The 27,000-nt window shown below is 41.3% G+C and overlaps 2 protein-coding genes across 3 annotated transcripts; one reads left to right on the plus strand and one right to left on the minus strand.

Annotated features, from left to right (window-relative positions):
* The first annotated feature begins 150 nt into the window (after positions 1-150).
* On the plus strand, positions 151-19,107 carry elmo2 (engulfment and cell motility 2). Of its 2 annotated transcripts, XM_040203238.2 has the most exons (23): positions 151-529; positions 4,809-4,878; positions 5,143-5,234; positions 5,558-5,598; positions 6,214-6,286; positions 6,381-6,431; positions 7,105-7,274; positions 7,378-7,477; positions 7,863-8,014; positions 8,903-8,981; positions 11,030-11,065; positions 11,396-11,446; positions 11,958-12,080; positions 12,389-12,508; positions 12,596-12,700; positions 12,778-12,886; positions 12,997-13,133; positions 13,697-13,860; positions 13,940-14,052; positions 14,169-14,276; positions 14,395-14,477; positions 14,585-14,662; positions 15,828-19,107. In XM_040203238.2, exons 3-23 carry the CDS (start codon positions 5,157-5,159, stop codon positions 16,026-16,028), a joined length of 2,172 nt encoding a protein of 723 aa, XP_040059172.2. In that variant the 5' UTR covers positions 151-529; positions 4,809-4,878; positions 5,143-5,156; the 3' UTR covers positions 16,029-19,107. The 2 variants fall into 2 exon arrangements, with proteins under 2 accessions (XP_040059172.2, XP_040059174.2); XM_040203240.2 differs by lacking the exon at positions 11,030-11,065.
* A 641-nt stretch (positions 19,108-19,748) lies between these two features.
* On the minus strand, positions 19,749-27,000 carry LOC120834886 (leucine-rich repeat neuronal protein 2). The gene is made up of 3 exons (XM_040203237.2): positions 26,811-27,000; positions 22,941-23,050; positions 19,749-22,745 (listed from the first exon to the last, which is right to left on the minus strand). Exon 3 carries the CDS (start codon positions 22,723-22,725, stop codon positions 20,431-20,433), a length of 2,295 nt encoding a protein of 764 aa, XP_040059171.2. The 5' UTR covers positions 22,726-22,745; positions 22,941-23,050; positions 26,811-27,000; the 3' UTR covers positions 19,749-20,430.

Below are 27,000 nucleotides of genomic sequence, written 5' to 3' on the forward strand. Positions count from 1 at the left end.
GTCAACACCTACTTGGAAGAAAAATACAATTTAAATAAATCGGGGGAAAGTGTTCCTTTTATATAATACATGGACACACAAACTGCTGCATCTTCATAAGTCAGGAGCATTGCGCATCTTCGCCTACAGCCTACTGCGTTTTAGGAGGATGCAAACTAAATTAGATCAGGAGTCTGTCTCATTAGAGGACATTTACATAGTGTCCTGCCTACAAGGCGTGGAACTGTGTCTCCTTTGCAAAAGTATCTCATGAGCGAGAGAGAACGAGAGAGAGTGGGGGGGAGACCCTGAGCATCAGCAGTGGCTCAGTCACTCCGCGAGTGACGCCGAGCATCGCCGTTCGCAGTGAAAGCACACCAACACCAACAACACCACCACCACCAGCAGCAGCAGCACCGCCTCGCCAGCCAGAGACGGGAGACAGACATCACCATGACCGCAATGGAGGAGCAGGCAGAGACCGGCTGGAGCACTGAATAACATCGGCCGCCTTTAGAGGAATAACGCCCGGTGGCGACTGTGGTCGCGGGTGAGTTTCGCCCTTGGCTGTTACTTCAAACAAAGACGACAGATGGATTAATTAATTAATTAGCCCGTGACAGTCCGCTGTAACCAGACCGTTATTAGCGCCAGTTCTGATGGGTTTTTTTTGTTTGTTTTTTGCCAACCCGAAATTCCACAAGGTTTGCACAATTGCAGCCTTTGCGGCATCCGCGTTATACCATCGCTTAAGTCCAGCCTCATCGATAAACAATCGATCGAGCCTCCGCCCGTTTTTCAATGATCAGTTTATGATACAAGGACAACGACGTTTGGTGACTTCAAACGTGTGAGACGAGCTAACGCGAATCATCAGTCGGTCCCTCCTCGAACATGCAAGCGACACGACTGTTACCGCGTTTCATGCAGAAATACTGCACGTGTCTCTAAAGGTAACAGTTTATGTGAGAAGGGGCAAAAGAACATTGTGCCGAAGCGGGTTATTTTCTCCACTAACGAAGCAGTCACGTCCTTTTATAGACCTCGTAGAACCAGAGGGGGCGCCACCGCGCGCATTCAACTAACGTAGGCTAAGTAGCTAGCTACCCAGCCGGCTAGCTACCGTAAAAGTTATGCTCTCCACAAACTACTATGTGTCAATATTTTATTTGAACCAGCATATTCAAAAGCCCTCAAACCACGTTTAAGAACAACAGTAAGATGGCGTCAAAAAAACATCCGGGTCGGAAAAAGTGGCTGGCAGGGGACCGAAGAAGTTGATTATTTTGAGCTCAGAGCCCCATGGGGACTTGTTTTCAGCCTGAGGCTCTTTTGCAGTTGTTGCTATGCTACTAGCATGCAGCCAATGCTGCCAAGAGGTCTGCGTTAAACCCTCCCAGTACCGCAGCCCAGTAGCCACCCGGCCGACCAGTACACCAGTTATTAGACGCATCTCTGTTCTATCCTGCACTGAGCCTCCACGATGTGTCACAACCAATGCCACAGGTATATTGTATAGTAATAACTGCAGGTGTGGCAATGTGGCTCTTTTTATGCAGTCGAGTCCATTTGTTTTATATAGTCCAATATCATAAAATGGGAGCGCACTAAAACGGGTCACCTGCAAAATATATACACCGTCCCACGTAGTAAAATGATATTATGGACAATCTGGACAAACAAGTCCATGAATAGATTGTAAACATACTGGAGCATAGCAAGTGAACTACACAACCTCTTGTTTGCCTTTTTTGAGAGGACAGAACACACACGCGTTGAAGCACATCACTGATACTGAAGGAGAAGGAGAAGCAGACAAGGGCATGTACACACGGCAGAAGAAGAGAGAGTGACTAGCAGAGAGGCTGTAATCTCCTGGAGGACAAAGATCCAAATCCAAAACACCTGGAAAAGGTCACCACAGCCAGGAGAGGCAGAGAGGGGGGAGGGAGGGAGACAGAGAGAGAGAGAGAGAGAGAGAGAGAGAGAGAGAGAGAGAGAGAGAGAGAGAGAGAGAGATCCCAGGACGGTCAAGAAAGTCTAAAATTATGTAGGAAGATAAACTAATAATCAATTTATGCACATTGCACTGCAGATTAGATATTAATAGACTAATTTAGCCACTAATTTAGCCACATACAGAGTACAATTGTAATTAAATACACAATTGTGCCATCAAATTTATTTTAAACGTAATTTATGTTGCAATCTCCTTAAGGAAACGTGTTTGATCATCAAACCAGGGTGAAGATCGCTTTGACAGTAGAAAGATGTGCAACTGAAGCAGAACTGAATGCCCATAACTAGAAATGGCTATCTTTAAGTCACCGTTGCAGTGAAAGGATCCAGCACAGCAGGCCATTGCTCACCAAGTACAGTTGGAAGTCGACTGAGCAGTGGTCAACAGTTAGTACCGGCTAGTGTCGCTTCACGTTTGAAATGGAAGTGATCTGACAGCATGGATGTGACAGGAGAGACAGTCGGAGCAGAAACGTCTCTCCGGTGGGAAAGCATCACGGCAACATAGTCATGAATTGGTTCATATACAAACTGAGTGAATACCTCAGAGTATTTGTAGAGAAGATCAAAAAAGGTGAAATCCCCAATAATAAAGTGGGAAACACCGTTTGTTACCGGGGACGTTGATAGAGATGGTTTTATTTCAAAAGCTTCAAAAGAGGTGAATGTGATAACAAAGTTGATAAGAAAGACTTGTAGATTGAGCCCCACTTTGTTTGGGTTTCATTTATTTTCGTGTGTTGGTAAGATTTAGATTTGACCATAGGTCTCATAAACCAGTCACATCCAGACTGCTGAAGAATCAAACCCAAACCATTTATCAGGATGGCTTTGTTAGAAAAGGATAAGGTGTTTATTATACCTTGTATTACCGTATATTAGGATATTCAATCCATTGTTCATGTTAATTATAATGTTATCAAAAACTAAATTAGACCCATAACTCCTTTTGAATAGTTCATTTTATGTTTGTTATATTTGACCTTAAGTCAAACCTAAACCTCTATTTTGAACTATTTCCAAATTAATAAATGGAGAAATCACAGTTAATAACTGCAGTTTTGTAGACAGTTATTAATCATATAGGATAATCATGAATATCAATAGTCCTATGTTACAAACCCTGAATCAATATCGCTTAAACTCTGGATATCTTTAGCCAGATGTTAATGCTGAAAATGCAGATAAAAAACAGAAAAGAACCTTACCATGTTGTTTTAATGGAAGAACAAACTTTTCAGAGACTTGCTGAGAGATCACATATTATGTGCAGTCTGTTTGAGGATGCGGAGGCGGTGCAGTGGCTCTATCAGATGGCTGGTTAGACTCTGAAACAAATTGGCAGTCATCACTGCGCATCCGTTGTAAAATCCAACCCATTCGTTTTTCTCACTATATAATCCTGTTAATCTCTGTAATTTGGAACAGATTATGTGCAAAATTATTGAGATTAAAGAATTCAGAGCTGCTTAGCATTTAAGGAACAATTTTCATTCCAACTTTGAGATGTCTTCATCATGACAAGCAAGCTGTAGGATAATGACACTCTGGAAGCTGAGTCTGTTATCTTAAAATAATAAACGTATATCTCATATTCTTTGTTTCCTTTGATCATTCATAAAACAGTGTCAGACGTCAGGGTCATTGTTGAGGTAAACTGACACGCACGCTTCTTTATAATGAGAACTACAGCAGGATTTATACTTTAAAGGTAAACTAACACTAGTAACCCTCTCTGGAGGATAATCATTCCTTCAGGATGGATCACGTTGTTTCATTCCTCACAGTCCGCCGGCGTTTAAGAAATATTTTCATGTAAGCAGCTTTAAATGGTACGAAGTCTTTTGTATCCTGAAATCATCTTTAATGCAACGAGGCCATTTTGAGTCCAACAAAATCTTTTCTTTTACCAACAACGTCCAGTGACCAGCGGAGTGGAGCAGCTTTTCATGTCGTTTAACTCATTTAATCAGAGCTGCGTCACATCACATTTTGTTGTCAAAGTCCGTTCGCTGCTGTGTTTCTCTTCCTCCTCTTCCTCTGATCCTTTGGTATTTTAGAGACAATGGTCAATGCGTTTAATAAACCTTGGTGCATCAGTAAATGTAACAATATTAATGTGGCTGTTCGTGTGGGTAAATAGGTAAAGTGCGCTCTTGCAATTAGTTAAATTAAACATTTGAGCTTCTTTGGAATTTAATTTAAATGTGATCTACATAAGTATTGTCATTGAAATGTAATTTTGAAGCAGATGGCTACACTTTTATATCCCCAAATTATAGATGTCTTTACACAATTTGTGGGTCATGCGGTACATATGATTTATTTCTGAATTAAATTATTCACTGCTCAACTGCGAAATATGAAGGAACTCAAAGGACACTTAAATAAATCGGTGAACCCTGCTTTTCAAGCTCTGTGAAAACAAATATTGATGTTACCATGGTGTTTTCTTTCACATACTTCTAGCACTCCTTTTCGAAGTTTTAAGGCTTGTAGCTATGTCAATTCACAGAATGAGAGTTTAAAAACTGACAGTCTGTGTTGCAATGCTGTGTTGCATATCCAGAAATCCAGTTTGACTTCTACAACGTTAGGGCACAAAATGGAATATGCTATATAAATATGTTTGGTATATGTACTGGAAATAATAACATGCAGAGGGCAACAAAGCACAACAAACCCAGAGCTCAGTATGCAGAATGCTCAAAGATGTTGTGATTGTGTGTGTTTGTGTATGTGTGTGTGTGTGCGGGGAGGGAGACAAGATCTTCCACTGACTCGACCGCCGTGGATTTCTGTGTTCACAGGGAAGCAACTCCGTGGTATATACAGCAGAGCTGTGAGATTGACGTAGCCCCTCAATTCCCCCTCCATCAGGTGATGTATGACCTTTAGTTTGCATTGTTCTCAAGGTAATCATTGAATTGACTGGAATCACCAAACCTATTGACCAACTATAGAAGTGCAGATTAAGAAAAGCACTGATTTGAAACAATTTAATTATATTTTTTGTGATGAGCTTATGTCTAGTGTTCAGATAAAGTTAACAATTGAATACTGATGAACAGGTGTTATCAACCCAAATTGTCCAACAGCGGAAGTTGTGCTAGAGATTAAATATATTAATTTCTTCTTCTGCAGGGTGCTGTGATAAGATGCCCCCCGCGGCTGACATCGTGAAAGTTGCTATTGAGTGGCCTGGTGCTAATGCTCAGCTTATAGAGATGGACCAGGTTTGTATTTATTTGTATATACATGAGAGTAAACGCATCTTTAGTTGGTCTCTAATAACTTCTTCTAACCTCTAACTAGCTATTAATGGTGGATCCTTTTAGAAAGTAAATTTAATATATTTGTAATTTCATTTTGTTTTAATCTGAAAGTCAAGAGTCATTTTGACATTGGTTTTATAAATTCAACACATGTATGTCCTGTAGCTAGATGGTTGTTATAATAAATTACCCTTCTTGACTAACAGATTTAGGATATGTAATCTGGTTTTAACAACTACTTGCTCTTAACACAAGCGGTCAATGTGTTTTTCTTTTGTTTGCAGAAAAGACCGTTGTCCTCAATAATACGGGAAGTATGTGATGGGTAAGCATTACTTTCACACATTTAAATATTTATTTTGTATTGTCATGTATTCTGATTTGATGTTTGATTACCCAATTATGGATTGTTAATAGAAATGTTTGTATGCTTATTAGGTAAGGCTAAAAATAAGTCAGAATGGCAGCCGTTAAACTTGTGACGTGGATGTTAAAGGGTCACAGTTTGTCCAGTTGTGTCATTCCAGTGGTTCACACATAGAGATACAATCCAACAGCTGGTACCTTGTATAATCACTGTCACTCATTTTGTCTGTCATCATGTCTGCTTCCATCATAACATGTGATTGTATTTACCTGCTCTTTTGTAGTGTACACTAGCGATGAATATTGCACATTTTCATCCCACCCATCCACTCCTCAGCCGTATCCACCCACTCCCTCCGTTTCACATTTTAAGCCGCAATGCCTGAATTCTCTGCCCGTTGTTACTGCTGCCACTGAATAACCCTCCTCCAAAATGTCTAATTTATTCGTTTAAATACAAATGCTGGAGGGAGAAATTTGACTGGAGTATGCTCCATAAAAATAAGTTCCACTACTCCTTTTAGTTGGTATCCAACAGCTGAACCACTTCCTTCCACCTTGTTCTCCTCCTCAGTTGGTCTTTATCAGGCTCCGAGCAGTTTGCTCTGCGCTATGCTGATGGCCCTCAGCTCTACATCACTGAGCAGGTGAGCTTCACAGTTTTCTTCCAAAGCTTGAGTTTATGGCGTCGTAGATCAGTGTTGAACGTGTAGAAACAATTCTTCCCTTGTTGTTTTCTAGAGCCGTGGTGAAATCAAGAACGGGACCATCCTCCGATTGGCCATTTCACCTGTGAGTCAGCTTTGTTTATTCCATTTCAGTTGTTTCTATTGTAAAACGTTTTGAGAATGAAATATTCCTACAATAAGATAGTCAACTATTCTTACAATGAGCAGCTGGTGTGTGTTCGGTTTCCTCTGTACTCCAAAACCTGTCTGTCAGCACATGATGGTGGGAGAGCTCTGCCTTAAAACGTTGAAAAGGGTTGATGTGATTTGCTATGGTGGATACCAGCCTCAATTATAATGTATGATAATATATTGTTCCTAATCCCACCCTTCCTCCTGAATGCACTGTCCACTACCAAAAACCCACACAACAAAGTTCTACCAATGTGCTCTGCAATAATTCGGATTCATAACAACTCGGTTATTTTTCTTTTGCCGACTTCCTGCTTAAATCTTATTCAAAGCAATTTTTGCATTTGTTCTTCTGACACAATGTTTTGGGTGACAACATGTAACACCTGCTGTAATATTTAAACAGTTAGAACTAAGACATAGTTATTTGACATTGATAGCATATGGGGATGATGCATCAAATACGTAAAACCAATATAATCACTTTTACGAGTTCAGATAAAAAAAAAACAGCTGGATGCATGACTTTAAAATCTCTGTGTCACGATCAAATCTTTCCGTGAGGTAAACTCGTCATGAAAGTGGGTTTCCTTTGTGTCCGACAGGCTCGGGCTGCTCGTCAACTCCTGGAGAGGATCCAATCCCACGGTATCGACGCCCGGCTGGAGGCTCTGAAAGAGCTTGCCAAGCTGTCCGCGGACCCAACCTTTGCCGCTGAGTTCATCAATATGGAGGGCATTGGGACACTTGCACGTCTTGTGGAGAGTGGCACCCAGTGAGCACTAATTCAGTTTATACGTGTACAATCATTCCTCGGCAGTTGGACCAGGTTAGGTAATGTGAAAAGGCCTCTACTGACTGTTCCTTGCTTCCTTCAGCTTTGGTGAAATGCTGGCCTTCACGCTCACTGCCTTCCTGGAGCTGATGGATCATGGCATTGTGTCCTGGGACCTTATCTCCCTCTCCTTTATCAAACAGGTAGTTCCTCAAACAACAGACCTTGAAATTTGTAGATTTGTCCAGTGGGCTTTCTGTGAAATTAATATGTTGGATGAAATGCTGTTTTGTTTTTTAATCCCTTTTTATTCTTTCGCTTTTATATAATTAGTTCACCAACCTTTCATCCTACATCCTCGAAAATAGAGGCTGCAGTTGCCTAGCAACTCCTCACATTATTCCAAGCTCCTTCAGTATTAAGAATATGACTTCTGTGATTTACCTTCTGAAAACTTTCTAAACCGTTTATGGTGCTTTTACTTTCAAGGATTATAAACTCTTGTCTGCGTTTCTGAGTCAATTGACTTGACAAGTTCATGATTCAGAGTTCTCTTCATGTTGCTTGGTCTTCTCTGTGCTCACTCAGATTGCAGGCTATGTGAACCAGCCGATGGTGGACGTGTCCATTCTGCAGCGATCTCTGGCCATCCTCGAGAGCATGGTCCTCAACAGCCACAGCCTCTACCATCGAGTGGCACAAGAGATCACCGTTGGACAGCTCATCGGGCACTTGCAAGTGTGAGCACACACACACGCACAGGGGCTTCATGCACTCTGATTTGAGGGGGGGGAGATGTGTGAATGTAGCATTGTGGGGTAACTTAGGAAATAAAATAATAGAAAGTTGCTAAGGTATTTGGCCCGTGGCGAGTTCAGGATGCTTAGATGACTCCTATCAAACACCAAGGCGGATGTTGTTCTACATTGTTCATGTTGTCCACAAATCCAATGAAAAACAGTATAGTGCACTTGTTTAGGACTACTTTTAGCAGTGGATTTATGCACTCCTCTCCTCATTCATGAGTTTGTGAGAGTTTAGGCGGTACCTCCTGTATGCAAACCGTTGCAGCCTGTCAAGGTTTCAGCTCAGCCCTTTTTCCCCCAAACCCGACAAGGGTTAACTTCACAATCCAACATAAGTAACCGTGTTGAGGGCCCTGACTTGGTTTATTTCCATGCCAAGGACTCGAGACATTTCTACCTTGTAGGCTGACCTTGACATCATATATTTGATTGCTAAACATAACCTAAAACAATCCCTTGATTGTATCGATGAAACTTATCACCAAGTGCAACAGTGTGCTCAATGGCACATAGTTAAAAAGCTATGTAAGGCAATACATTTTTAGGAGGATCCATTCATTGTTGGTTAGGTCTCTTTTTTTGGTCAGAAATATATTCCCAAAAACCTTTAAATATGTTCAATGTCTTTTTTTGCTTGTTTAACAAAATCATGAATAATTATACAAAAGGTGTAGAAGAGGGTTCTCTAAACGTCCTGCACCCATCCCAAGTATTTGCAGCGATAGTGATAAAAGTGAGATGTGTTTTGAATCTTTAGTTAAAACTGTGTATGGAGCATGATGCTTCTAACTGGTTGTTGCAATGCTTGATATATTCCTTCAGGTCAAACCCAGAGATCCAAACGTACGCCATCGCGCTAATCAATGCTCTTTTCCTGAAGGCACCAGAGGACAGACGGCAGGTCAGTGTTTGTTAATTTGAGAAGGACTGAATGCGCATCATAGATAGACCAAGCTACAGTAGAAGACTAATAATGTTCCATCCTCACACTACACTTACACTGAAAGACTGACATTTATTTATAATAGTGTTTTTTCTGGTGTCGCAGCTGCAGTTATTGTCTCTCTCCGGCTGCTAATGGAGACAGGAGTAGGCTGCTTACTAAAGCTAATCCCATGATTAAGACGTCTGTCTGCCAGCTGTGATGATTCTGTCATGACAGTCATTCTGTAATGACGCAGTCACTTAAAATAGCACTTGCTTTTCTTTGAAGTTTGCACATTTGTTAAGCTGCTGTTATTTCAGAATAGCTCAAAGACGGACACCATCTGAAGGATGAGTGATTGTGACAAAGTTCTTGAATTAGATCCGAGCAGAATGCAATAATCAACGATGAATTTCGTTAAATTCTGTGAAATATGTTTATTTCTATTTTCCTCAAGCATTGAACCCAATGCCGTTGTTGCTCGCTATTCATCAATCGTGGCATGAAAAAATGATTCATGGGACATCCAAAACATGCCACTGAGTGCCGGATGATTAAACGGAGTCCGACCAACAGATTCCCAAACAGTTTCTGGAATATCTCTTTGTAGCACAAGCGAATATACAAAACCTAAAGGAGCGAGGGCTTCTTTGGATGTCTGTCCAGTATGTTACTCATCCATGTCACATCATTTCAGTCTGTGCTGCGCTCCCCCTGCCAACAGCTTGTGTCCCAGCTCACTCGCTCTGTCTCGTACATATTTATTATTCACCATGTTGACATTTGATTTGTATGTGTTATTTAAGTATTAACCATTTTTGCCATAAGGAAACACAACTTTAATGTTCCAATTCTAGACAGAGAAAATAATATATCAGGAATTAAATTGGAGGAAAATGAACACTGATAATTGAACCGTAAAAACAAATTATTAAAACATTTAATATAAATTTAAATAAAATACATTTAAATTTAAATAAACATATCAAATAAATATATACGTTTTATAATTAATTTGAAATACCATAGCCCAACTCATAAATCTATCACAAACTTAAACAATTTTGATTTTAGTCAATTTAAAATGATTAACAATAGTTTATGAAGTGAGGAGGATATGTAGGAAAGTAAAATATTTGACAAACAGCTAATCGCTGCTCATACTGGATTATTTACCTTTGATAATACTTGCATCAAGTGGACGAGGCAGTTAGCTGTTGCGATGTCACTGATTTGTGCTTTATGAAGGCAGAGGACTAGATGACATTGTGAGAAGAAGACAGGGATCTTACTTAATTGCATTGTGGGGTTGTCTGAGGACGCACAGTATGTCCGGACAGTTGTCCTTGAGCATGACGGCATCTCCTACTGCTGTTGTTGACCAGTGGGGGGCAATCCAAGTCACTTGTATAGAATACATCAGAGGTACACACACAATACACATCGTATGTGGCCAGCAAAGTTGAGCTGACCACTAATGGTACTCAAAGTGAGTACATTACAGTGAAGCTAATGTTTAAATTATTGATATTCAAGTTTCCTATAAATTAAGGAGACTTGAATGATTCTAAAATCTCGTTACAATTCCGGGAGCAGGAAAGCAGTACAACATTCTAAGAGGATGATCATGGTCTGATGAATGGTCTCCGGTTTATTTTTACAATGAAGAAAATTGTTGACAGATAAGGTTACACAACTAGTATCTGTGCTAAGGGACCTACCACAACACCCCAGAGATCCGGATGCATAAATGGAGTTTAAAGATCACCGTTTGTAAAATCCTTTCCTAACCGTTGGACAAACCAATAAATGCGTGGTCATGTGACTCGGCATGTATGCCATACAAAGTTCTTCAAACAGCTAAATGTCGTAACTACTTCTTATTTGACATTATGTGGTTTTGTGCTCTTATTTCGTTGCATGCTGTGCTGTTGAAGTATCTCTGTATCTCATTGTCTGTGTGTGCGCTCTTTGTTTCCATCACTGTTACACCCACGTCCCCCCTCCCTCCCTTCGACCTGTAGGAGGAGTACACTAACCCGCTGGAGCAGCACCTCACTGTGAGTACACATCCCTCAGCATCTCGTATGTCCTCTCCATCCCACAGCCCCGCTCCTCCCTCAGAGTTCATCTCTTTCTGTGTCATGGTGAGCCGCAAGGCTATCTATGCAGCAGCAGACAGAGTGTGTTGAAAGATTAAAAGATGTTTTACAGGAGATGTGAAGGACAAATAGTGATAACTATTGCTGGAAATGTAGCTTCAAAAAACCTCTGCATTTGAGAAGTTGTTTAAACTTCCTATTTACTGTTGGTAGACTTGAGTGATATGAAGGATCTTCCCTTCCCTCATCAGCCCACTGTGTTGGGATAATGTGTTTCTTCACCCTCAGGAAATGGCGAGCACTTTGGCACAGAAACACCTGCGATCCATCATCCTCAATGTGGGTACCAAATTTAAAATGAAAGTCTGAAAGGATTTCTGTCTATTACATTTGCACTTCAGCGGTAACGGTCTGCTTTCTGAGGGCTATGAAATATCCAGGTGTGAAAAAAGGATTTGAGCAGTTTTCATAGATTGGGCTGAAAAATAGTGGTTACATCAAATGGAAAAACTTTCTTGATACAACATTTTTCTGTTCAGCCTTCTTTGAAACTATTCTTTGCTGGGGTTAGGTAAACTTTTGCGGGTCATTCAGGAAGCCGCAATTTGTTGTGATAGACCCAAAAGCTGCCAGTCTGTTAAGAAGACCTAGGTAGCTGTTGGACTCTCAGTGTGTCTTATGACGCCACATCATATTCAGCCTTAAGGCTTCAGGGGATTTTCTTATTTACAAATAACGTTTGAGTTTTCCTTCCGTGGAAAAGGTACAATTCAGGGGGCTTTTAGATTATTCCTGTGGTGTCTTAGGTAGCCTGTAGTTTGCTCTAAAATATGTGATCTTCTTTTGTCAGCATGTTATCAGAGGAAATCGACCAATCAAAGCTGAAATGGCACATCAGCTGTATGTGCTCCAGGTATTGACCTTCAACCTTTTGGAAGAGCGAATGATGACCAAAATGGATCCCAATGACCAGGTGGGAATTTTTGGTTCTGCAGATCATTGGTTTGTGTCATTTATTCTGTTAAAATGAAACCTGCTAAGTGAAAATGCAACGAATTCCCTTTAGATACAAAAGAATGTTTAAAAAAAAATCAGCAACATAGTTAATCCAACCCTGATCACTTATAGGACAACAGGACTTGATCTTTTCTAGACATTTTCATGCTTCCTTTCGTGGTTCTTGTTTACAGTGTGCACCTGGCCTTTGCATCTGCATGCACAAAGTGCACTGTATACACGTTCCACTGGCAGAAATGTAATATTTGAATTGCTATTCTTTAGGCTCAGAGAGACATCATATTTGAGCTGCGAAGGATTGCTTTCGATGGAGAAAATGACCCCACTGGAACAGAAAAGAGAAAGGCCATGTACACCAAGGACTATAAGATGCTGGGGTTCACTGTGAGTCTGCACTATAGATCTCAGTTGCCATAATATATTTTGAATATTAATTTACTTATTATTATTTTACATTTACTACAAATGCAGAACCATGTGAATCCGGCTATGGACTTCACCCAGACTCCCCCGGGAATGCTGGCTTTGGATAACATGCTGTACCTCGCCAAGGTTCACCAGGACACGTACATCAGGGTGGGTTTTGGCCTCATGCAGGACCTTTCTTGACTCAAAAAGGTACCACATCTAACATGTCTTCTCCCTTACGGCAGATTGTGTTAGAGAACAGCAGCCGCGAGGACAAGCATGAATGTCCCTTCGGCCGGTGTGCCATCGAACTCACTCGAATGCTGTGTGAGATTCTCCAGGTCGGAGAATTGCGTGAGTAGATCTGTATTTTACACAAGGGGAAGCTAGGTGTTATTGTGTGTGTGTGAGGGAAAAGGCATCTTTTGCTAACTTTTTCTCTTCTGATGTTGTCTTTCGTGCAGCTAATGAGGGCTGCAACGACTACCACCCCATGTTCTTCACTCATGACCGGGCCTGGGAGGAGTTCTTCTGTGTCTGTATCCAGCTTCTTAATAAAACCTGGAAGGAGATGAGGGCCACAGCTGAGGACTTCAATAAGGTCACAGACTAAAGCCCTCTCACGTGGTCTTTAACACATTCATAGTAATAGAATGTTTAGATCAGTGGTTCTCAACTGGTCTGGCTCCGGGACCCACCATCACCCCTTAATGACAAGCCGCGACCCAAATCGAGGAACAATCTCAACTTCTCAAATGTATTTAATGAAAATATGGTGCAGTTTGAACCTGAGATAGTATGGAGACAGAATACGTATGCCAACACAAAAACAAGTTTAATGAAAAAACAAAAATTCTAATTCCTATTTTCCCAGGCAAAGGCCCGCGACCCAGTTGAGAATCACTGGTTTAGATGTATGTTTACAGTCCCACTGCCCCAACCCGTCATTGTGACCTTGCCTCCGAACATGTATTGGGGCAAAATACTCTGCTCCAGAACGCTTTGAATTTAAAGATTGAAAGAACCCAAACGAAAGTAATTAATGGACAAACTGGATATTTATGCTCATTATCGGCTCTTAATATATAGTAAGTTAATACATAGTGTCTGTGTTTTTATTCCACCCTTCCTCTCTCCATGTATATGTGCTTAAACCCTGAGCAGGTGATGCAGGTGGTCCGTGAGCAGATCACCAGGGCTCTGGCAATGAAGCCGTCATCTCTAGACCAGCTGAAGAATAAACTGCGAGGCCTCAACTATTCAGAGATTCTGCGTCTGCGGCAGTCAGAGAGAATGAGCCAGGACGACTTCCAGTCCCCCCCTATCATGTCAGTGTATAGTAAAGATAAATAATAGTATAGCATGCGTGTTTTTCCTTTTGTTGCTCATGCTGTATTTGTTGTCCAGTGAGCTGCGGGAGAGGATTCAACCGGAGATCTTGGAGCTTATCAAGCAGCAGCGGCTCAACCGGCTGTGTGAGGGGAGCTGTTTCCGGAAGCTGGGGAACCGCCGAAGGCAAGGTACATACAGTATCAATACAATAACTTTTTATTTTCTTTTTTGCTGAAGTAGGAGTGCTGCTGCTGTTGATTATCAGCGGTAACAAGTGTTGTTTTGTGTCTGTGACTCTTTGTAGAGAAGTTTTGGTTCTGCAGACTCTCGCTGAATCACAAAGTGCTGCACTACGGAGACCTCGACGAGTCACCTCAGGGTGAAGTGCCTTTTGAGCAACTAAGTGACAAGAGTAAGATACATTTATTTCTTCGGTTGGCTCCATCTCATAAACTTTTCAATACAGACTTGATGACACATGCGCATCCAGTAGGCTGACCTGAATAAACTTCTCTTTATATTCCTCTCAGTCCCCGTCTCTGACATCAAGTCTGTGGTGACCGGCAAGGACTGTCCTCATATGAAAGAGAAAAGTGCACTGAAACAAAACAAGGTGCTAATGTTAAAATATGTTCTTTACTGTCATTCTAGTCACATGGCTGTTTTTCTCATTTCTTACTGGCACAGTGTGTTATTTTTGTGCATGTTTGCTTTTCCTAGGAGGTGTTGGAGTTGGCTTTCTCTGTCCTCTATGATCCCGATGAGACTCTCAATTTTGTCGCACCAACCAAGTATGAGGTAAGCTCAGTAACAGTGAGGCTTGAAGCTAAATGATTCCATTTTATTTTGAACAGTGCATCAAATGTGTTTTACAGGGGGATTTAGAAATTAAAGAGTCATATATTTCCCTCATGAGTTGGTGGAAATCAAAACAGAGCTAAAAGGAGGACATATTGGAGAAACATTAATCGAATGGAAAGTAACCCAACTCCAAATAAATGTTGTTATATAATAGGCAACTGTTAACTTCACTGCTATAAATAGCAATACCAAGTGAATAAATGACAGACATTATGGGAAAATAAATTTACATTAAAGATAATCTAGCCATATCTTTAGTAAATACATCCAACATCTTGTTTATTGTGCGTGTTGTCTCTATTTTTGAACAATGAATGGCATAACTGTACCAAATTAAATATAAATACTAAGATATGATCGTATGTTCATTATTAACTAGAATATCAATTTTCGCTTTTGAAATATCAGACAGAACGATGCAACTTTAGGTTCAAAAGTGTACCACATTTTTATGAATCTGGATGTCCAAATAAAATAACTAACTTTAAGTTGTTGCCTTACATTGCACCTTGAAGCCACAACGAACGACTATTTTAATAATCCATTAATCTGACGATTATTTTTTCGATTCATCAATAAATTTGATGAAAAAAAACAAAAAAGGATCCATTTCCACACGTTTTATTCAAAAACAGAACTGAGCGTAAATTCAGACTGCAGAGAATATTCAGAAAGTGTACAAACTGGATGTAATAATTAAAAGAAAACATACACATGCTTTACATCTGCCAAATATATAGGCTTTTTTCAAAGTTTTTTTTGTTTAAACGGACCTGAGCTGTCAGAACAGTAAAACATTTATAAAAAAATACAATTCAGAACACTCAACAGGATTTGTTTGGACGTCATAACTTGTTCTCTACAGCAGTGGTCCCCTACCGTTACCGGTCCGCGGCAACTTGGTAATGGGCTGCAGAAAAAAACGTTTATTTTTTCTATTTGACTTTTCTTCTGAACGTGTCATTTTGAAAAACGACCGGATTCTCTCCCAATTACATGCGCTTGTCCCGCCTGACACATTTCCCGAGCGTTTTTTTTGCTGTGCACAGCGACTACATCACTGTTCTCATTCATGTCCCTCCTTGCGGTGTTTTCGGAGCAGTACTGCATCTGGACTGACGGGCTGTGTGCGCTCCTGGGCAGAGAGATGGGCAGCGATCTGACACGCAGTGATCTAGACACTCTCATCAGCATGGAGATGAAGCTACGCCTCCTCGACCTTGAGAACATCACAATCCCGGAAGCCCCGCCCCCTGTGCCAAAAGAGCCCAGCTCTTACAACTTTACCTATAACTACAGCTGAGATGTGTGTCTGTGTGTGTGTGTGTGTGTACACTTGCAGTGCATATGTGTTTGTCAAGGATGGTTATCTTTTGATGAATTAAGCTGCAGATGGTAAAATTACTTTGAATATATAATTATTTTTTACATTTCAGAAGCCTAAAGACTTTTCTCAATACTCATTTGAGATGCTGTATGGTCATATAATGTGTTGATAGCTTCACAGGAAGGTCCGAGGTCAGGGTCCACTACAGAGCAGTTCCTCCTGTGACTGAATCTCATCTATCAGTGCAGTCTCTGGGATCAGCCTCCCCATTCTTTGCTATTGAAAGGTATGAAGCTACCTTAAAAATTAATTTTTTTTATTTGAGTCATATTGCGGCCTAACTGGTAAATCAAACGGCCTCCATGACAACAGAAGATATAGCGACTACCGTTCTAAGAATACCTTTGATTTGGTCCATCTCTCCATATGAAGGATGCTTTTAATTTAAAAAGGAGACTGAGTAGGTCGAAGGTTTACACACTCACACACTCCTGAAAGGACATTCAGCCAGTGTCTTGCCAAAATCCACTTTAGTGGGAGGCATAGTTAATGTCAGGAGGTATTGGACATGACGTTTCTGGTCAAAGGATAGACTCTCTTATCAGGAAGCCATCCTTGTACCATTGTGAAGGTATTTGACAAGCAGCTTAGTATGGAAAAGAAAATGTGCTAACATTCAGCTATAAAGAGAGCCAGAGGCACGATTCAAAAATTAACTCGTACAACAGCCTTGGGCTGCCACTAACAATAAGGTTATGGATTAATCATTTGATATATTAAATAAACTAATAATTTCTCAAGTTAACATAAATGTATTTTTTCTTCTGCCTAATGTTCCAAAACCCCCCAACAAAATATGTTTTCTATTGTGGAAGACAGAAGAAAACTAGAAAGAAATTATATCTGAGAAGGTGGATCCTTTTAATTTTTGCATTTTGTTAGATATAAGTGTTTGTTAATATTTTTGCAGATGAATTGCCTGCTCATCAACTAATCAAATAATACGCAAACTCTCAGTTGCACCCAATTGGTCCTGAGTGCATATGTATTTGTTACAGTTTCTGTTTCCTTAACATTCATGCTGCTTCAGATCTTTTGACTCACTTCTCTCTCTTTGACTTACATATTTCATAGCTGGTTAAAAAGTGTGATATAAATATATGTATCTCGTTGAATTGAAACTGTTCAAGCATGTTGTGTGGAGACACTGTTGACAACTCAATGTGTCTGAGGGTGTATTGGTGTGTGCAGATTTGAGGTCTAGTGTATACTGTTTATATTGGGAGAAATCCAACACTTTATAAAACACAACTTACCCTTTTTGTGTCAATGCATTGCCTTATCAGTCAAAGTCACCCTATATTTGGGGTAAAAGTAGTATTTATAAGCAGTACATTAATGGTTTATAACACATTAAATAATCGCTTATCTTCAAGAGTTAAACGCGTGTTCAATCATTAACTGTTTACATGAGACTATAAATGTACAGTTGGATTGAAAACCATTTGAAGGTGTGTTTAAAACTAGTAAGTAAATATGGTGCTTTATGTTTGAAACTATGTTATACTGTTTTTTGAAAAAATGATTAACTGCTAATACCGCAGTTATAGATGCTTCAAAGCGGGATTAACACTTGCTGTTATAAACCACTTCTATATACTGCTTATAAACGCTAAATTAGGTTTGTTTTACCATAATAGGTCATAGTAGTGTGACAAGTTGGTGTTTTTTTCCAGTCAAACTTGCTTAACATACCAAGAATGTGCTGTAAATCAGCAGTTTTGAGGCTTAATTTCAGACGTTTTTGGAACACTGCCCGGGGGAACGGGACCCTAAGAGCAGCTCTGTTGGCCAGTTTTATAAACCCAACAAGAAAATCTAGTGCTGCTCGTGAATCGTATGAGCAGACAGTATTCTGTGCTTTGTACGCAGTGATAGAATTTATAGTACTACTGCTTGATGTTGTTTTCTTATTTTCAGAGTCTCAGTGATTTGTGTATTCTATTCACTTTAGTCACTTAATGGCCTGTTTAAACCAGTACTAATCACTACTGTCACTTGTTAATGCAGAATAGAATTATATTTTTGTAAATGATTGTACAATCTTATCAGCTGTGAAGAGAATGGGTATCGAACCAACAGTATCGCTCTGTACAATACACAAACAAATGCCCATAATTTTCGAAGGACACACACACACAAAAGAAAGATTTTGGTCTTCACATTCTTTTCCCATTTCAAACTACAAGCACCTCATACTGTTTAGGAGTGAGACCCACTCCAGCACCCAATGATGATGTCAGTGTTCATGTATCTTATAATTCTGATGGAAAATGCCAATGCTGTTTGATGTTTGTGAAAAGGAGTATATTTGAAGTTAGTTGTTTTTCAAATAATGTTTCTGTTTGTTTTCTAACTAATGTTGGCGGTGGTTAAGGTCCCCTGGGGAGTTGTCGCTGTTCTAAAAGTCAGATGCAGACAAACAAGGACGCTCGTGTGGTACTAGTTCCCCCTAACACTTTTACTTCACTCTTCTACCACAATCAACAGGTGGCGGTAACTCACCAATAAATGCTGCAAAGCTCCTGTTAATTAGTGTAGATAAATTCTGCAAGCTAATACGTAGCTATTATACTAAGATTGGTGTTAACAATAGTAGAACATTTTGACTCTGAGCAACAGACACTGCAAACAGGTTTTTGTTGTCAAATTAGAAAACTCCACGGGGCTCCTTTTACTGCTCACAAAAGATTTTTTTATATTCCAGTAGGATGTCAAATTGCAGCTAAAATATATCAATAATGGCGCATACAGCAGTGAGTATAGGATTGTTGAATTGGATGTACTAACAGTATGACTTGGTACTCTTACATGAATTGCTAAAATATTAATTTAAATTTGCTAGTGATCGTAAAGAATGACATGTTTAAGAAATAACCGCATAAAGTCAGAATATGGTTTACATATAGATTGTAGTATGTATATACCGTATTGTGTTGCCTTATTGAAGAAAATGTATGATGTTTTGTGTGAATAAATACAGAGTCTAACTAGATTAGATATCTTTATTGTTTACTCACGGAAATTTTACTTTGTCTAAGGTTGAAAGTTTTTTATCTTTTCCACTACCTTTTTTTAAATCTACCTTATTTAGTTACGGTTGCAATTATTAAGCCACATCCATTATGAGATAGCCAGATATTTAGAGTTTGAGTTTTAAAAGTAAATCAGGATTTGTATTTCACAAAGAATGAAAATATGAGTGATTTATACTACTGTGCATATGAAAAAAAAAATATATATATATATGCTGAAATCTGAAGTGAATGGTGGAAAATTACTTTATATACAGGCACGAGAAACTTCTTTTTGAAGCATGCCGAAAAACAGAGTATGCCACATTCATAAGGTCACTTGTATAACTTGATCTATATATCTCAATCAATCAATCAATGTTATTATATTGCTGTGCTGCTGTTCAACGAGGAAATACTTCATGCTTTCATCTGAAGCCTCCACTCAGTTCCACGTCTTGCCCAGCAGGGGACACACTGTCTTGTGTTTACTGAGGAGGTGTCAGATACTGCTGTGGAGCAGCTTCCTCGTGCGCAGCGAGCTGCTACTGCAGATTCATCTCTTAATATGTTTTCCTGGATTGAGTTTGGGTTGTGGCAAGAAAACAGACATAAACAGTTACATTGTAAAAAGACTTTATTGAATAATAGCTCAAAAAAGAATTCAACACTTTTACTTTTAGATCACTGTTATGCTTAGAGAAGACTGGGCTTGTTAGGTGCGGACTCAGGATGAGCAAACTGTATGATGTACTTTAAGACAAGCTACCCAGTCCAAGGTACTGAAGCAAAAAGGTTCACATCAATGCAATCATTTTATTCCGGATCAGTCTTCACACGGACAGAGTTTCATCTGCTCAGAGAAAGAATGGTTCATTCTGTGGAACATGTAAACAGAAAACATGACGAATACCCTGCAGGGCTGAGCCGCTCTCCTCTGTAAATATCTGTCCCTGGATTGAATCGTGTTGCCTTTCATTTCAGTCCAGTAGTTATCAGCACCTCAGACTCATTGTTTCTTCTGCGTTTGCTCACTGTGCAGAAGGCTTATGATTGTCCACCTTCATTTTTTGTGGTTAGAGTTCTGGAAGCGTTCTTTACATCACATATTAACACACAAACAATGTCAATATATACTTTTTACTTCATATAAAATAAATACAAATCTCTCTGCACCATCTATGACTGCTCTCTTCTAGCTCAAAGTTCAACGTTTAGGCTGTAATTGACATTTTGTATACATTTGTCTGAGTGTTTTTTGTTTTTATTTATCATTGCAGCAGTCCTGATGTTAAAGCAGTTCTTCACTTTGCTTCGGCCAAGGTGCCTCCTGTCTTTTGATTGACGATGATGATTGGAGACTTGGGACTTTTGATTTTCTGCAGGACGGTACTGTGGTGTGCTCCTTGCTCATTGTCCCAGCCCTGGCCTGCCAGCAGCAGCAGTATGATAGCGAGCAGCAGTAGTGTGACTGCTGTGGAGGTCAGCTCTGGACTCAGCAGCAAGCTGGGCCGAGGCACCGGAACGTCCTTCGTCCTGAATGAAACGCACTGAGGCGTTCTGCTGTCTCCGGATCTCTTGGTGACACGCGTGGCTTCCTCACCGGTCCCTGAATGTAGACACGCTCTGTGAAAGGTCTCTGCCTGCAGGTGGGTCAGGTTGAAGCTCTGGGTACCAGCCATGATGCGTGTGCTGTATGTTGGCGTGTGTGCGTTTGAGTATATGGCTTGCCAGGACAGACGAGTTGAAGGGAGATTTTGCCCGCTCAGCCATGACAGGATGGCATAGTGTTGTCCAACCTCCCTCACCTCAAATCCGGCATCGTTGCTGAATAGCTTATATCCCTTCTTATTAGACCGCATTCCCCTCTTTTTTTTGTTTTCTCTGCTATGCACACCCACAGTAACGCTGTGTGTATCTGCTCCCAGTGCATTTTCAGCTACACAAGTGTACAATCCTGCGTCGCTGGAGGTGACCGTGTTCATTTCCAGAGTTCCCTCGGGCAACAGACGGTAGAGTTTAGAGGGATTACAGGGAGCATCATCTCGAGGTTGGCTGGGAGAGACGCTGGATGAGTGCAGGCTGTGGCAGGGAGCGGGAGCTGGTAAGACTTTGGCTGCGTGGCTCGGTGCAGGACCAAGTCTCAGCCCGGAGGGAGTCACCCAGTACACTTCAGGCTGTGGATCTGCAAGAGCTCTGCAGTGCAAGATCAGTTTCCCTCCTTCTCTCACCCCAACGTACGAAGGGAGGGAGCTGGTAGGGATCATTGGGAGGCATGAGGCCGACATCTCCCTGGATGACACCTCCCGCACCCTACGAGCCCTCAGCTCTGGCGGCTCAGAGCACAGAGTGGCCTGGGGTTGGATGAAACGCACCATTCGAGGTGTTCGTGCGTCTTCACTTCGAGGGCGAGAGGCCTCCTCTGCAGCCCAGTGAAACAAGCAGTCACAGCGCAGTGGGTTGGAGTGTAAGCTGACCTCCTGAAGACTCGGCAGGGAAAGCATGATGTGCTGGTGCAGCGCGCTCAGAGAGTTGGAGTTGAGCATTAGACTCTCGAGCCGAGGGAGCTGGATGAAAGCTTGAGGATGAATGTAGGACAGGCGCGGGTTGTTGGTGATCTCAAGCTTCGTCAGCTCCGGAAGGTTTTCCAGGGCGGCTATCTCAATGGACATTAGCTCCTCCATGTTGTTCAGGCCGAGCTCGTTCAGGTGGACCATGTCTCGGAAGGCCCCTGTCTCGATGAGTTTGAGGCGGTTCTTGTTGAGATCGAGAAACTTCAATCCTGGCACTCTCATCAGGGCCTGAGTGGGAACCTTTGTCAGCAGGTTATTGTAAAAGGAGAGGCTCTCTAAGCCATCCAACCCTTCCAGTGCTTTTTCAGCCAAGCCTCTAAGGCCCATACCACCAAGGACAAGACTGCGGAGTGATTTCAGGGCCAGGAAACCCCGCTCAGGCAGGGCCTCCACAGGGTTTCCGCCAAGCATGAGAACTTCCAAGAGAGGCAAAGGCCTGAACCACCGAGGGTCAACAGTGATGAGTCTATTGTTGTTGATATGCAGACGCAGTAGGGAGTCCAGACCGGTGAAGGCTCCAGGTGCTATCACGTGTAAGTTGTTATGACTGAGAAAGAGCTCCTGCAGAGCTGGAAATGATGAGAATGAAGCTGCAGGGAGTTGACTGAGATGGTTTTCCTCCAGGTGGAGCGACAGTAGAGAGGACAGGGGGGAGCTCTGAGTGATTGTCTCGACACGGCTGAAACGATTCTGGGAAAGGTCGAGGTCGGTGAGATTGTCAAGTCCGTGCAGCACCACAGTGTCGAGCCTGGACAGAAGGTTACTTTGCAGGCGCAGGGTGTGTGTGTTTGGGGGTATGGGTAAGGGGAGCCTGGTCAGGAGCAGGTCGTTGCAGTCCACAGTGGGAGCTTCGTGGTAGACAGAATCAGGGGAGAACCACGGCTTGATCTGACACATACACCTCACTGGGCAGGAGACGTGCCATGGTAGTGTGTGAGGTAGCGAAGCCACAACGCCGGGCCCACTTACACCAACCAACACACACAGGAGACACTGTGACTGTAGAAGCACTAAAGTCGGCCTCATAATCCTCACGGTCACAGGAGCTGATTCAGAGAAAGTACGGAAAGGTCTGTGTGAGGTGTGAGCTGAATCAGAACAGAAATGTATGTTATGTCCGTTTTTTTAAGATGTGTCTCGACAGTAAAAGGTAGACCAGGTGGCTCTAAACCGAATAGAGAGTTTAACACAAGAGCATCAGAAAAACGCTGAAATGTGTATGATTTCTCTGTAGGCACAACCTTTAGTTTAGGTGATAGGACTGTAGATGGATAACGCCTTTGTTGTCACACCAACGATCTCACATCCTTGCCACAGATGAAGAAGACAAGGACCCCAGCACAGCGGCTCTCTGTTCAGTCAGAAACACAAGAAGAGAAATAAAGAGAACGAGAGAGAAAAAGACAGAAATTAAATTAATCAAGAAAATTACGTTTTTTGCAATAGTCTGCTAAAAAGGAATATGTCACCAAAATACAAACAGATCTTTCAGCATTATTCCTCATCAGTTTCCACTCTGAACTAAAAGGTTTGCAATTGAAATGCAGTGGATGTCTCGGCAGGATCACATAAAGTTTTGAAGGATGGAAATTACAGAAATGTTCCACAGGTGAGAAGAGTGAGGGAGAATTTAGGGAAAGGCTAAAAAAACGATGCAGATTTTTTGTTTTCGAGAGCAACACAAAACACGGACATAGTAAGAAACAAACAAATGACGAAAGAAAGAAAAAAAGAGGAAGAAGTGTGGTTCTGCTGTAATCCCCGGGGTTTCTATCAGCCTAAAAGAAAAAAGTGAATATGCAGGAGCGAGGAAATTGTGCTGCATTTTAATATTTAATGTCAGTGGTTCACATTCAATGTTCAGTGCTCCCACATCCCACAAATGTTATTTATTATGTAACAGTTAAAAAGACCCTGAGGACCTTTTATATTATCAGTTCCTGTACTCAAGGCTGTTATGGGTAAGAGTGTATGGCTCTAGCTGCTGCTTTAATACACCCGCCCCCCCACCCCACACACACACACATACACACACACACACACACACACACACACACACACACACACACACACACACACACACACACAGACGCAGACACACCAGTTACATCAGTATTTACAGTTAGTGTAGTTAGCAGACACTCTAATCCACAGCATGGTACAACACCAACACCAGCATTTTTATGAAGTTAGAAAAATCCATCACAGAGAGCCTTCAACTTTGAGAGGAGAAGTGTTTGATAATTCTTTTGAAAGCGGATTGTTTCATTTTGTCACAAGTAGAACTTCTTTTCAGATGTGAATTGGTTGGAAACCGGCAACAGGAGATTAGAGGAAATAAAGTATGAAATCATTCCCATTCCACCAGACCCTGTTGTCTCCTGCTGTGATCATCAAAAACTAGTTATTTACCACATTAGTGACCTATTTCAATCGTTGTTTATTGCGTGTATAGAGTACAAGCCTTGAAGGATTAAACTATGATGCATTCAGGCAAATATAGCTTGAATGGCTCGTTTTGGTCGAGAAGGTTTACTGCACAGTTACTATGGAAACATATCTACCAGCCAGATTTTATTTGTAATTTGTTTTGCTCGTGTATCAGTTGATGAGAACCCAGATAAAGTCGCAATGACCGAGAAAGTCAACATGCAAAAACTCATTTCATTTTTAACCGGCCTCAACAAGTTTTTATGAATCAATCCGCTTCCTGTAATAAAGTTCTGCATGATTAAAAAATGACGGTGTTATTAGAACTTAACTTTTAACGAGTCTTTCCATCTTGGCGGCTGGTATGATAAACATGACTTATAGAAAGTATTGTACGACTCTGCAGGCTCTAACGCGTGTGAGCGGATGAGGAGAAAGTGTGGTGAGATTAAGTTTATTCCCCAAAAGAAGGAGTAGAAATGCTAAACCAATAGCATGCAGACATTATGCTGTTTATTTGTATGGACATAATAAATGAAATAACTTTGTATGTAATGACTGCTGGAGGTTATCAACTTCTGAGCTGTAAAAGTAAAAGCATATGTGCAGGTACCGTCTCGGGGTCCTTCACTTTCATCTCATCTGTTCATAAGCAACCTGCTCAATAATGGATTTATCATCTAATTTTGATGTCGCCCCCAATTTTGTTAGTTACTCTCCAAAGCTCTTGGTGTTTTCAGTGTTTTCCAGATATCAGGACTAAAGGACTTTGTAATTGAACTATTCAGAAAAGAACTGTGAAATCTGCATGAGTCAGCGGCTGCTTTTATAACTCTGTCTCCGTTCATTACAGTCTCTGGAGGAACACGGTGAATATTGTTGCTCTTGGCAGCCCTCATTAGTCCCCTGACTCTTCTGACTCAGATCTCTGAAAGTTTAGTGTAACTGGCCAGTAGACAGATATATATTTTCTCATCAAAGGCTCAACCAATATATCAGTTGTATTTATTCATATAATATATACATGTATGAAAATATTCACACACACACACACACACACACACACTTGTGTGTATATATATATATATATATATATATATATATATATAGCGACCCAGACGCTAGGGTTGACAGGGGTGGGGAGTAACCAACACGGCTTGGACCAGAGTCAGATTTCTTGGCATGAGAAAGTGGATGTGTGGTATATATATATATACACACATATTTATGTATATAAATACTGGGCCACAGGCGGTGAGTGTATTTGTGTTGAATTGTGAACTATTAAAGAATTAGTCACACAATTCTCACATACAAATAAATGGATCTATTTCCCTCCCACACAGTCACCCACACAGCTGATACCTCTGCCAATCAGCTAAACGTATCTACCTGTACCCTTGATTGCAACCAAGCCAACAGAAAATGATCAAATTATCCCAGCTGTGCTCCCATACACTCAAGCTATGTCCCAATCCAGCGGCTGCATTTGTCAACCCTTGCGGCCAAGCATATCCCATCATGCATTGTGGCCCAATGCAGATTTGGTTGTATTCAGAATGGAGACATGAAGATTAACATCTCTATCTGCATTTCATATGTTTTTTGAGTTATAAGGCTTTCACTGTCAAGCACAGCAGGTTGCCAGGCAACCGAGGTGGGGAAGAAAAACCTGGTGAAAACCAGTAAATCCCTCCGTAGGCCAGACCGGCTCATTTCGGAGAGAGTTCGGTTTAGACTATGCGGCCGTTGAAGGACCCGGCCCACGTTGACCCCGCAGGCTCTGTCCTTCGGAGGATGCAGGCACGGAAATGAGACACAGCCAGTCTGTCTCTCTGCACTACTCGTCTAATGTGGTCATTCAGTGCTCGTGTCAGCCGCAGTCCTCTCATTAGCTCAATCACTCTCACGTTGAAGTTCCACAGAGTTGATTTTGCCACGTGAGCTGATCCAAGACTGTTTTCCCGTTGTGTATACTCTCTAAAATAAAGCTTTTGTCATAACTTATTCACCCCACGTGTCCGTCATGCTGCAATTGTGTCTTTACCCGACACACAAAAAATGGATTTTACCATTTGCTATGAACACCTCCACCTTTAAGACCGGTGCGGGTTAATTGATTGATTTCAACCTCATATGGGCAACTCTCCAGAAGTCATTGGCTTGAAGGTTCTAAGCATGAGTGCTTCTGAAGAAGTTGAACATGCCTCCCCCTATCCCCATGCCGTCGCTTCATTTTACTTTGTTACTCCGTTAAAATATAGACAGAGAAACAATTTTCAGATGAACAGAAAATTGAGAATTTCAGTACGGCGTAGAACTACATGCGTAATGTAAAGGGTTTGTTTATTCTGTGCAGTCACAACACATGCAGGTTGGAATAAAGAAAGGGAGATGGATGTAAGACAGAGAAAGGTGTCTCACGCAGATCTCAACATTGATAGTAATAAACAATGCATTGCTCTTCCGTGCGTCTGTTCCAGCATGCACACAATTACACAGATGCACAAACTTATGGTGTTTGGCAAAAGAGAGCAACATGAACACACACCTGCTACCGAAACCTCTGAATCAATGCTGCTTTCACTGGGAGTGAACGTGCATGCAGACGCTCGGCTGTTTGATGGCTGCAATGACCTGTTTGCTTAAAAAATGACATCAATATATTTCAGGTTTCTTACCGCAACTGAAGCACCGGCTACATTTCTCTCTCCATGGTGTCTACCGTTCATCAGTTGCTCAGCCTTTGTTTGCAAATGCCTCACGTGCCAGGACACGTTTTCTCCCTTTCGGTCACACGGTTGTTGAAATATCACTTCCACAGCTCTCCTCTCTGTGTCACTGGAGCCGAGGAGTAAATTGGCACAGACT

The sequence above is a fragment of the Gasterosteus aculeatus genome, chromosome 17 (genome assembly GCF_964276395.1).
Source record: "Gasterosteus aculeatus chromosome 17, fGasAcu3.hap1.1, whole genome shotgun sequence".
Lineage (NCBI taxonomy): Eukaryota > Metazoa > Chordata > Actinopteri > Perciformes > Gasterosteidae > Gasterosteus > Gasterosteus aculeatus.